Source organism: Protopterus annectens, chromosome 1.part0 (genome assembly GCF_019279795.1).
Source record: "Protopterus annectens isolate FY-2018-M chromosome 1.part0, PAN1.0, whole genome shotgun sequence".
NCBI classification, from domain to species: Eukaryota; Metazoa; Chordata; order Ceratodontiformes; family Protopteridae; genus Protopterus; species Protopterus annectens.
This window is the reverse complement of record NC_056725.1, coordinates 949,316,431-949,329,327: the sequence shown is the minus strand read 5'-3', so window position 1 is coordinate 949,329,327 and position 12,897 is coordinate 949,316,431. Positions and strand designations below refer to the sequence as shown.

Below are 12,897 nucleotides of genomic sequence, written 5' to 3'. Positions count from 1 at the left end.
ACACCTGCTGTTCACTGCCTTTTATGCCCAGCTCGTACTTCTTGCCTATGATCAACATCTTTGAAACACAGTTTGTGGAATGCTTATTTATATGCGAACATGTTGCTGAGTTCTTAAATCCCCATCTACACCCATCCACTTTCAGAAATTATGGCTTTCATCAAATCTGACTAACTTTGTCATGCACAATCTCATTCCCAGCCTCTCTTTTTAATTTTGGGCTTCCATGAAAATAACACAACATCTCAGTGTCTGTACTTCCAGTCACTTCTTTTTCCTTCTCTCTCTTTAATATACTTGAATCTAATTTTCAGCTTATGTGCAGTTAACCTTTTCACTCCTTTATTCCCTTTTCCAGAAATCCTTTGTATTATAGATTGTCACCACATCTAGAAACAAGCAAACATTCTTGCCTGATGACACTGAGGCAGTTTATAGTCTAGGCCACTGGCAACCTTGGTCTACTGTAAAGGTCTGCAGGGGAGTAAATGAGATGAAATAGCTAATGGCCAGCTCTCCTATCTGTGGAGGATGGATAAAGAGCGATTACTGCCTGTGGGATGTCTAATGAAGACTAGGAACCTCAGAGGCTAGCTCTTTAAGGAGAGTAGCATGTCATGCACTATTGTGTGAGAGGATACATGCACTTAGTGGGCTGATATCATTGCATGTTGCTATCTTTATTAGGAAACCTGACCAGCTAATGCAACTAGTATGATGGGTCTTCATAATTTGTCCTCTGTTCCCTATAAGTCCCCACCTGGGATCTAAGCATTTTGCCTCTAAGCTTAATCCCAAAGATGCCAAGAGCTCCACCTGATGAAGGGACATGCCTAGGATTGTCCAGAAGAAATGTATGAGATAACCAGGAAGAGCATATGGGTTACATAAAGCCAGAGGGTAGAAGTGGATTGGCAGGGGTTTAGGATAAAATATTTGGTATAAAACAAGAAACCTTTCTTGTGACACACACTATGCAAAATTGAGTGAAAAACCACATTCCCAATTACCATTCTTTAACCACCTATGCTCCACAAGTTGGGTGTGCGATGGATGAGAAAGAGAAATTTTGGAGTGAGTTGGATGAAGTTGTGGTGAGTGTACCCAAGGGTGAGAGACTAGTGATTGGAGTGGACTTTAATGGGCATGTTGGCGAAGTGAACAGAGAGGATGAGGAAGTGATGGGTAGGTATGGTGTTAAGGAGAGGAATGCAGAAGGTCAGATGATTGTGGATTTTGTGAAAAGGATGGACATGGCTGTGGTGAATACGTATTTTAAGAAGAGGGAGGAGCATAGGGTGATGTACAAGAGTGGAGGAAGATGCACACAGGTGGATTATATCCTATGTAGGAGGGCCAGTCTGAAGGAGATTGGAGACTGTAAAGTGGTGGCAGGGGAAAGTGTAGTTAAGCAGCATAGAATGGTGGTCTGTAGGATGACGTTGGTGATTAAGAAGAGGAGGAGGAGTGTGAAAGCAGTGCCAAGGATTAAATGGTGGAAGTTAAAAAAGGGTGATTGTGAAGTGGAGTTTAGGGAAGAGTTAAGACAGCCACTGGGAGGCAGTGGAGAGTTACCGAATAGCTGGGTAACTACAACAGAACTAGTAAGGGAGACTGCTAGAAAGGTGCTTGGTGTGACATCTGGACAGAGGAAGGAGGACAAGGAGACCTGGTGGTGGAATGAGAAAGTGCAGGAGAGTATACAGAGGAAGAGGCTAGCGAAGAAGAAGTGGGATTGTCAAAGAGATGAAGAAAGTAGACATGAGTATAAGGAGATGAGGCTCATGGCAAAGAGAGAGGTGGCGAAAGCTAAGATAAGGCGTATGGAGAGTTGTATGAGAGATTGGACACTAAAGAGGGAGGAAAAGGACCTGTACCAATTGGCTAGACAGAGGGACAGAGCTGGGAAAGATGTGCAGCAAGTAAGAGTGATAAAAGATAGTGAGGGAAAGGTACTCACAAGAGAGGAGAGTGTGTTGAGTAGATGGAAAGAGTATTTTGAGAGGCTGATGAATGAAGAGAATGAGAGAAAGAGAAGGTTGGATGATGTAGGGATAGTGAATCAGGAAGTGAAACAGATTAGCAAGGAGGAAGTAAGGACAGCTATGAAGAGGATGAAGAATGGAAAGGCTGTTGGCCCAGATGACATCCCAATGGAAGCATGGAGGTGCTTAGGAGAAATGGCAGTGAAATTTTTAACTATATTGTTTAATGAAATTTTGGAAAGTCAGAGGATGCCTGAGGAGTGGAGAAAAAGTGTTTTGGTACCTATCTTTAAGAATAAGGGTGATGTGCAGAGCTGCAGTAACTACAGAGGGATAAAATTGATCAGTCACAGCTTGAAGTTATGGGAGAGAATAGTAGAAACTAGGTTAAGAAGGGAGGTGATGATTAGTGATTAGCAGTATGGTTTCATGCCAGGAAAGTGCACTACAGATGCAATGTTTGCTCTGAGAGTGTTATTGGAGGAATACAGAGAAGGTCAGAAGGAGTTGCATTGTGTCTTTGTAGACTTGGAGAAAGCATATGACAGGGTGCCTAGAGAAGAGTTGTGGTATTGTATGAGGATGTCGGGAGTGGCGGAGAAGTATGTAAGAGTGGTACAGGATATGTACGAGGGTAGTGTGACAGTGGTGAGGACTGCAGTGGGAGTGACAGAACCATTTAAGGTGGAGGTGGGATTACATCAAGGATCAGCTCTGAGTCCTTTCTTATTTGCAGTGGTGATGGACAGGTTGACAGATGAGATCAGACAGGAGGCCCCGTGGACTATGATGTTTGCAGATGACATTGTGATCTGTAGTGAGAGTAGCAATCAGGTTGAGGAGACTCTGGAGAGGTGGAGATATTCTCTAGAGAGCAGAGGAATGAAGGTCAGCATGGCTAAGACAGAATATATGTGTGTAAATGAGAGGGAGGTTAGAGGAATGGTGAGGATGCAGGGAGTAGAGTTGGTAAAGGTGGACGAGTTTAAGTACTTGGGATCAACATTTCAGAGTAATGGTGAATGTGCAAGAGAGGTGAAGAAGAGAGTACAGGCAGGGTGGAATGGGTGGAGAAGAGTGTCAGGAGTGATTTGTGACAGACGGGTACCAGTAAGAGTGAAAGGGAAGATCTACAAGACAGTAGTGAGACCAGCTATGTTATATGGGTTGGAGACAGTGGCATTGACAAAAAGGCAGGAGTCAGAGCTGGATGTGGCAGAGTTAACGATGTTAAGATTTGCACTCGGTGTGACTAGGATAGATAGGATTAGGAATCAGTATATTAGAGGGTCAGCTCATGTTGGACAGTTTGGAGACAAAGCAAGAGAGACGAGATTGTGTTGGTTTGGACATGTGCTGAGGAGGGATGATGGGTATATTGGGAAAAAAGATGCTAAGGATAGAGCTGCCAGGTCAGAGGAAAAGAGGAAGGCCTAAGATAAGGTTTATGGATGTGGTGAGAGAGGACATGCAGGCGGTTGGTGTGACAGAGCAAGATGCAGAGGATAGGAAGAAATGGAAAGAGATGATCCGCTGTGGCGACCCTAATGGGAAAAGCCGAAAGTTGATGATGATGGTCTCTGATAACTATGGATGCTTCTGTGTTAGTTTTTGGGAATCACACTGCATCAGAGTATTTTGCTAGCTGACAAGGTGACTGCACATGCTTTACTTTATACTAGTCTACTGTAATCACATACCTGACAGGCAGGGGTATAGCACTGAACTTCTGTAATGCACATACAGTCACAAATAACTACAAACTGGCATTCTGCATTATGCCTTGCCTAAGTGCAGATTTTAACTCTGGGCCACTTGCAATATTCATGTAGTAATATAGCACCCTTTGATCAGTAACTAAAGAGCACACATTAAATATATTTTATTAATGATAATATGAAAATTCATGCTATTATCACCTCAAATAATTGTTGTATCTTCTTTATGGCTCGATAATGTGAATTTATAAAGGGGGAAAAAAAAAGACTGAAAGAAAAGGCTGGCCAGGTCTGAATTTTTTCATCACTTGGTGTCTGTGGCAGAACGATAATTTTTTTTCTTCAAAAGGTAAGTTGTAGGCACACATGTTTTATGTTGGTTAGAATCACTTACTCAGTCCAAATGAGCTTGACAAAAAGTTGGTCAAGTACATTGGCTCAAGTTGGCATTTGCTTGTATTTTTTTGGTCACTTCTTAGACCAGCAAGATTACAAACTCTCGCATGATAGTGAATTGTGGGTGCTTTGAGGTCAAGTGCACCTCAGGGAACGAGTTTTCACTGACAACAACATAATATCTAATTCATTCTTTCTCAGACATACAGTGACCATGAAAGATAATAATAAAGTAAGGAAGCATGAGAGCCCTCCTCAAAAAAACAAAAAAACATTTTTTTTGTTTTCATACTTGCTAAGATATATGACTTATATGTAATACAGGAAATAGAAGACTACCATTTTCTCACATAAAATCTCTATACAAACAAATGCTGCTTACAGAGTTGGCTTGCTTCCTGGCTTGATTTATCATCTCCTTGATCTGAGAAATGTTTCTTCCAATGTTATCCTGAAGTTCTTTGATTGGACGCAGCTTATTCAGTAAGCGATCAGCTTCATTTTCTAAGTCTTTAACTTTAGCGTCTGCTTCTGCAACTGTTATATTTCAAGAAAACAGATTATTTATTTAGGTACTTAGTAAATCTCATAATAACATAAAGAAAGCATTCTAAGGACTGAGCCACAAAAACATTCCCTAAAAGTAAAATTCTGCACCTGCTGCATGATCTTAATAGGCCATATGTGGCATAGCCACTAGCCAGACTCCTGCTCTGTACAAAGAAAGCAGCCTTGCTGTGAATGTTGGCATGTTGGAAATGTGGGTATGGTTAAAAGAGTACAGTAGTTGCCAGTCCTTTTGATCCAGTGTAATTTGCATATTCATTGTAGGGGGCAAACCTCTCAAGAGAAATTTCTGTAGTACCACACAAGACAGATGAAATGATTAATGGAGACAATATGCCCCATTACAAAGCATAACACAAAGTAGCATTACCACATGCTAATAAATAGAGGTTGTGTTCTCATGTTAAAATATATATTTCAAAAACACATTTATAAAAGTTCACTTGGCATTTCTGTTACACTGTACATTTATCATTAGCATTATATCATTCCCTTGGGCCACATAATGTATTTTGTTACATTGTTTTGATTTTGAGCCATTTACAGGTTATACTGTAAGTGTGAATCTTTGTCTCTACAGCTAACATAATGTGGCACTACCACTTTAAGGTGAAATGTTGGCCAGGTAGGTTGCAATCATATATACAATAGAAATATAAAGCCTTTGTCAGCATCCTGCACTGGCAAAAGAGTAAACTTTCTTTTGTGGATCAGTCCTTAAATGTCTGCAGAAGAGTATAGAAGTAACCTGCTTCTTTACTGAATATGGGTTTAATAATTTTAATAAATATTAGACATACCACACACCTTTAAGCACACCACAGTAACTGATTTACTTTTTCTTACAACAATTGTCAAAATGTTATTAGTTAAAATATTAATATTCCTTTTGTAGACACAGCAATTGACTTAAGCAGCCATATCTCATAATATAATGCCACTACTACTACAAATAAGTGAAAGCCTGCTGTGGCATATACCATTGTCTGCATATCTTAGCAAGCACAAGGTTAAGATTGTAATAAATAACCTTATGGAATCAACACAGTAGTAGCAAATGTATATTTTATATACATACTGATTTCTGGTGAAAGGAGAGGAGAAGGTCAAAAACAGAAAAAAAAAGAAGTTTTATGAGATAAGGAATTTTAAAGTCAAAACTATATACTGCAGAAGAAGCATTTAAAAAAAGAGTACGCGATTAACATGAAGACAGTAAATGGTGCTAAGCTTACAATGTAGTTCTCAGCACAGCAACTGACAAGGTCCAGATGATGCCATCAACAATAAGAAATTTTGTACATTTCAGACATTTCTTATATGTGTATACACTGCAGCTTGTCTGCTATTAGCTCACACTTTTAGCATCCCATCAAAGTGACTGTAGTGGGTGTTGCATCTTCATAAAAAATCAAGCCACCTCTTCACGATAACACATAATAAAATGTATAAAAGTGCTAATCTGCACAATTAAATGAGAACAATGTCACTGCAGTGACTATGTATAAAACCCTTAATTCCATTTCCAGAGACGGGCTCACAGTCAGAGTGCACTTCACAGAATGCCCCTGATGTTTTAATGTATGCCATCAATCTTCAATAATAGCACATGCTGTAATGTAACCAGAATTAATTCACATTATTTTAACCTCTGTAAAACACTTGTATGATAATTTGCCCGTTTAACCACTTGTTGTAATGTTCCTATAATTGGCTTTAGGTGGCAAGTCATTCATCTGAACTAACTGGAAATTAACCTCTCTACTAAAATCATTAGTCAAAAAAGAAATTTCCCTTTTTCCTATGCTACTACACATTCCTGCTTTTTCAGAATGTCCAACTAAGAATGGTCTGTAGATTTTGCTACATCATGCTTTGTTGAATGTGGTATAACATTTTCAAACAAGTAACTAAAATAGGTCTTGTATCGAGTGACATATAACATAAGAAAGATAAAATGCTACACACTCGTATAATTTCCTGTTATTTATATAACATTTCCCCTTTTCTTCATTTTGTTATGTAATATTAAATGCCAACATAATCAATGCATCCTGATTCATCATTTATTTTTATGGTACAGGCAGTTTGAGGTCATGAGGTGTCAGAAGGCTTTCTTTGTAGTAATGGATTTGCTTTCCTTTGTCTCCTTTTGTATACTGTATGAAAATATAAGTAAGTCACTTAACTAAACTAGTTAACTAGCAGTTCATGGGGAAAAGAATCAAAAAAGAAAAGCAGACACATAGAAAGTGAAAGGACCTGATATGTGTGACGTGAAATAACTGTCCATCAAATTATCAAGTGTGAGCTTATTGCACAGATAATCAGAGAAGCAATATTTTTTTCTTGACGGAGAAAAAATGGTGCTGAGTTTCATGGGTGCTGTGCCATCACACCCTTCCTAACTTGCAGAAACATTCTCCAGTTCACATAACATGAGGGAAAGGGATAAAACATTCAGGTACAAAACATGAGTTGGTCCCCAATTGTAGCATAGGTTTCCACATCTTGCACTGTAGTATAAGAAAATTTGGTTCTTGACTCATGGCTTTACCATTTAGCAGTGAAAAAAAAAAGTTGCTTAAAGAAAAAATATGCACAATGCCTACCAAAACCTCCAATTTTATCAAGACTTCACTATTATAAAGACAATTTCTAGACCCCAAGCTATCTTCTCTCACAATACAAATCTAAACTATCCTCTCCCTAGGACAGGCACATCTACAGCTAGAAGCCTGATTATAAGATACAGTCAAAATTAGCCTGAAGTCACCTGAACTGAAAAATATGAAATACAATGAATAAATAAATAAATCTACAAATACATTTTTTTTCTTTTGTGACTTCTTACAAATAAGCTATCCACAACACTTTAAAAACATAACCCCAGTAAATTAAGACCACCTCCCAGAAAAACTGGACCTCAAGGACAATCTATACTTAGTCCTCCTATACTTCTCTTCAATCTTTCAGGCTACAGGCTCTACCAGTTTTGTTCTTTACAAGTACACTACAACACACTCTTTCACCTCTCACCTCCCTACACTTTATGGTACTGTGGAAAGTCTTAGTTAGCATTCGCAACATCCACAGCCATATTAAAACCACTGTTTTCCCTCTAAATTAATTTTACAATTATTGTTCCTACAAAAGATGCTAACAATACACCCATAAAAGATTCTATAATAAATGGAGGTAATCTAGAAAAAATAAACTACAGAACTAGATGTCTTTCTCACTACCAATTGTCTGGATGTTATTGGAATTACTGAATCCTAGCTCAAGAATAATCTTTACTATTACTTCCCTGTGTACAACTACATACTTAATGCACATTAAGGAAAAAGGAATGGTGGGGGCACTGTTTACATATTAGAAACAACTTTAAGACAGTCTTAAATGCACAAAGAACAAATTGGTTGGCAATTATTTCACATGTCACTGAGACATACTCTGTACTTCTAGCTTAGCCTATATCCCTCACCTCAGCAATTTTAGCAAATTCAAATGCCTAGTAGATGAAGTACAATACAGACTCAGAACTTCAGATAATGTTGTTATCTCAGCTGAATGATGTTACACTTATGGGTCCTAAGACAAATGCTGTCTTGGATTATTGCCAGCTTAAGGCCTGATACAGCTTCTGCAACTCCCTGCTAGACCTCATCTTCAGCAATTCCTGCAATAATGTCAGATCAAATAATATTTTTCCGCCAACACGTACTACTGCACAATTACATTCTCCTTACAAACATCATTTAAGAAACCTCTGCCCAAACTAATCTTTCCATTATAAAAAAGTTTTGCAGCACTGATCAAAAACAGAGCCAACATGAATTACTTCCATAGCTCACTCATCATTTGCAGTAGCAACACTACCAACCTCTTGGATTAACACTTCCCAAAAAGTAACCATACTGACAAATGCAAAACATAACAAATGGATAACAAAAGAATTGTTACTGCTATTTAAGCAAAGAGATGACGACCGGAAAACTTGGAAATGTTCCTTGCGTACTGAAAACATTCACGCTACTTTTAAAACATAGCAAAAATCCAGTAGATGACACAAAGATATTAACCTACAAAGTTGTCAGAATGTTCTCCATAACAAAGAAAACAATTTCTGGAACCTAGTTAATCACATTAGGGGATGTACAGTTTTTAATAACTCATATAGGGATAACATAAAACCCTTCTGTAACAGGAAACCTTACTACTATTGATTTTATTGTGGAATGTCCACTTCTATCCCTACCACTTCATCTAGTCACAACCAATATGTCAAAATACTCTAAAACCCTCCTTACCCTTTTAGTTCAAAGCTATAACAAAATAAATAAAAAAAATGTATTAGACAAATTATCATCAAATTCACTCATACGATCAGAAGGCCTTAGGTATTGGTTGACCACTGCCTATAAAGACCATTTGCTTATTGCCTTCAAAATACTGTATAACTAATGCCTTTCCCATATTACCATGTTCAGCCTACAAAAACAAGTTATTATCAAACCAGTGCCTCAAATTTCCAAACCACTCTCTACAAATGACTTCTACCTAACCTCATTTATGTCACCCCTGAGGAAGAAATGTAAAAAGATCACTAACTGCAAATTCTGTGGCTACTTGAAATTCTTTGAAGTATTTTCCCAAAATCATCATGACTTCTGGATTGAGGAAGTACCTAGATCACATTATACACCCTCACACACAATATCATAATGAACATAAATAAAAAGTGAATTTACAGTCACTGTTTTTGTTGAACTCATTAATCCCTTGGGTGATAAACTGCCTTACTGATAGAAAACGAACAATTAAATAGGTACCACAGTCTTACTCTCACCCCTCTATAATGGAGTGGCACAGGTTTCTGTCCTTTCTCCTATACTGTTATCCCTATCCAAAAACACTCTCCCAGCTGCTCTGCCTAATCTACCAGCCATGCTATATGCAGATGATATGGTGACCTACAGATCCATTTCCTTCCACAGCTTACTCAAAAACAACTTGAGGGTGACTTGCTGCACCTCTCCAATTGGCTAACACATACAAAAGTCATTTTGATAAAAAGCAATTAATCAATTAATAAATGAAGTTCAGGACATAACAAAAACTCTCATCTGTACCCAAAGACTAGCACAAAACTGTCAACAGCCTTTTACTAAGGTATATCTATGGGCTTTCCAGTTGTTACATGTGTCTGGAGAGATACACTCCAAAGGGGGCATTATCTTCAATGACCGGCTTAATAAGAGCTGAGCAAAGACACCCCCAGATCTAGACACCATCACTTATAGAAGGATTTTCTTACAACAACCGATGCAGTTTGGTCAAAGGTTAGGTCACTGTCCGCATATGTTCTTAAATCCCCAATGACTGGGTTAACTCTTAGAGGCATATTGTCAATTGGGGTAGTTCCCTGGGGTGGATGTCCTCCCAAAGGATATAATATTGCATTTTGTGGCATTTAATTTTAGTCCAAGATTTTGGCACCAGATATTTATTTAAAACAGACCTTCATGCAGGATGGCTAAGACATTCGGGGATTCAATAACTGCTACTAGGTTGCAGTAAAGCTGCAAAACTTAGTTAGCCAGAGCCCTTTGGTTTCGGCTTTTACTTCAGAAAACCTTTTGTAACTCACTAAGTAAAGCTTCTATTGGGATCTTCGATAATGATATTGCTCAGTCTAGCATCCTTCCCATTTTCTGATAACCATCTATTACAACATATCTATAATTATCACAATCAGATCACTCTGACCTATCATTACATCCCCTCAAATACCCATAACAAGATTATATCACACTGATCACTAATTCTCTTTTCTGGGACCATAAACCTGAGAGTGTTTTCCTACCTAATTAAAACTAATGAGTTCTTTCTACACATTCAGGTCCAATCTCAAAAATTCCTATCCAAAAATGTAACCTGTAAATGCAATGAAAAAGGTAGCAAAACTATACAGAAGCCCTGGTAGGAAGATGCATCATTCTACTGCTATATATGCCACATTACACTTAAGTTATGTCAAATGTTATCCCCTTCTTCTTTTAACTGTATTGTAAATGTAAATCGCCTTCGAAAGACCTTGTTCATTATGCAGAAGAGACAATGTACAAAACATAATGCTACTAATATTTCCTGCTTACATCAAATATTACATTTGCTCTGATGTATCTATTTTGTTTTTCTCTTGTTTTTTTTTTTCTTTGCTGTATGCCCCTGTCTGAATTACAGCGATCAGCATTCTAAATGTTACCAAACTGAAATAAAATAAACAAATCTAACTTGTTCCATGAACTTTAGATTCAAGATATTTCATGCATCTAACTCCAGACCCCACGTAGACCATATTCCATATTCATGAACTAGTCTACTACACCACATAATTGCCTTCATCTTTTAGTATCCCATGTTTTCAGTGGGATATACTAACTATGTTGTTTATGTACGCTGTACATTGAATACTGCTTTAAATAGGTTCTCCAAGTTTTTATGGCTGATCTGTCTTATGAGTGGTTTTCTACTATAGGAATGAGGTAATTACTAAAACATTTTAGTTTAAATGCATCAGAAAAGTTTTTGTATTATTTTATTAATATAGAAAGGTTTATGTAGATGTATGCATCTCTTAAAGCTTAACTATTTTTAAGGGAGTTTAATTTTATTCAGTTTATTTAGGATAGTGACTGTTTTGCTTGCAATGCTCTTTTCTGAATGACGGATTGTAATATTTGCTTTATTATTATTTTTACTAGTGATGGATGATTTTCTTAGTTAATTTGTGGTTGGATTTGTGTTCTAGAGGGATTTAATTTAGCTAAGGATAGTTGTTTCATGGTTGCAGTGCTTACAATTAGTGCTGAGATAGGATCTGGCCCCCTTTGACCCCAATTTCCTAAGGAAGAATCCTGCAAATACCATAATACAGTCACATAAATATACCTGACTCTGTAATTTAATGTTTGATATGTGGTGGGATCAGTTGGCAGGCTATGGAAGATGCTGAGAATGTAAATGGCAATATTATGTTCTAATTTGTTAACCTTTGCTTTTCTGCTTTAATGTTTCTGCCTATCGTTCCTTCTGTTGTAATATATTACTGTGTTTCTTGTCTTAGTATTATATTCCACTCGTGACTGAAAAGGTGTATCGGTCTTCTGTGTACATATGTCAGTATTATATATGTTGTAACAAATGATATGTATAAGAGAACTAAAGACATGAATAAGAGAATGGGTAGAACAGATTTATTGCTTGACAATATTTATTTTAATTTTCCATTACATATAATACTGAACAATTCCTTTAAGGTAAACCTTGACAATAACATGGATGACCATAAATTCATCTCAGGTTTGATTTATTTTTCCTTTGTGGAAGCATAAAGTGACCTATCAGGGTGACAACTGGCAAGGTAGGTATGGTCCATGGACCCACTCTTCCTTGTTAAGTTTATGAAACTATGAAATTTATCAATCCAATAAAACAATCTATATATTAAACTGTGGCAGCATGCAGCCAGATGTCTCTCTTCAAAAAGGGTGGATAGCAACAGTTAATACAGTGGTGTGAGGTTACCCAAGATCCCAGCATTAAGCGTTTTTAAATGAATGTGTGAAACACTTGGCATACAACAAAAAGTTAGGTAAAAAACATGAAAGGAACCAATGAAAATATATAAGCCACTAAAGTAATTTTACAGGGGAAAAAAAAAACATATATATATATATATATATATATATATATATATATATATATATTGTAAAGGCATAGGTGATGACAGAAAAATTGTAACTGCAACTAAACAGATTAGTCCCACCACTTTCTACAGAAGTCAACCCAGATAACTCCTCTTTCTTCAGCCACATTGCTATTCTCTTATATTACAATATTCACAACTGACATGGTTTTCCCCTGCTATTGTACCTCACATTTCAATTATTCAAAATTCTGAATTCATTAACTTCTAAATCTCTGAATAAACATGCCTTGCTAAGCTAGGCCTGCTCTTGGACTGTTTTTCATCATTTCTGGTCTCACTTTTTTTTTCATATCACTAGTGATTTAAATTTCTAATTTTTAAGCTATTAATATAAGAATAGTAGTCATTGTTGCATTGCATTTTATTTTATTTTTCAATTAGTTATGATGTAAATATTGTACTTTATTTTTATTTTTCATTTTCAATTCATTCTGATGTAATTTCTGCATTTTTA

The 12,897-nt window shown here is 37.0% G+C and overlaps 1 protein-coding gene across 13 annotated transcripts in view; it reads right to left on the bottom strand.

Annotated features, from left to right (window-relative positions):
• Positions 1-12,897, bottom strand: part of LAMA2 (laminin subunit alpha 2) — a 4,753,606-nt gene that overhangs the window by 874,086 nt on the left and 3,866,623 nt on the right. For 9 of the 13 annotated variants that reach the window (XM_044064325.1, XM_044064371.1, XM_044064344.1 and 6 more), the window contains 2 exons: positions 5,745-5,750; positions 4,482-4,636 (listed from right to left, as the gene is read on the bottom strand). In XM_044064325.1, coding sequence (XP_043920260.1) covers positions 4,482-4,636; positions 5,745-5,750 — 161 coding nt within the window. The remainder of the gene's footprint in view (positions 1-4,481; positions 4,637-5,744; positions 5,751-12,897) is intronic. The other 4 variants (XM_044064333.1, XM_044064353.1, XM_044064419.1 and 1 more) reach the window with 1 other exon arrangement.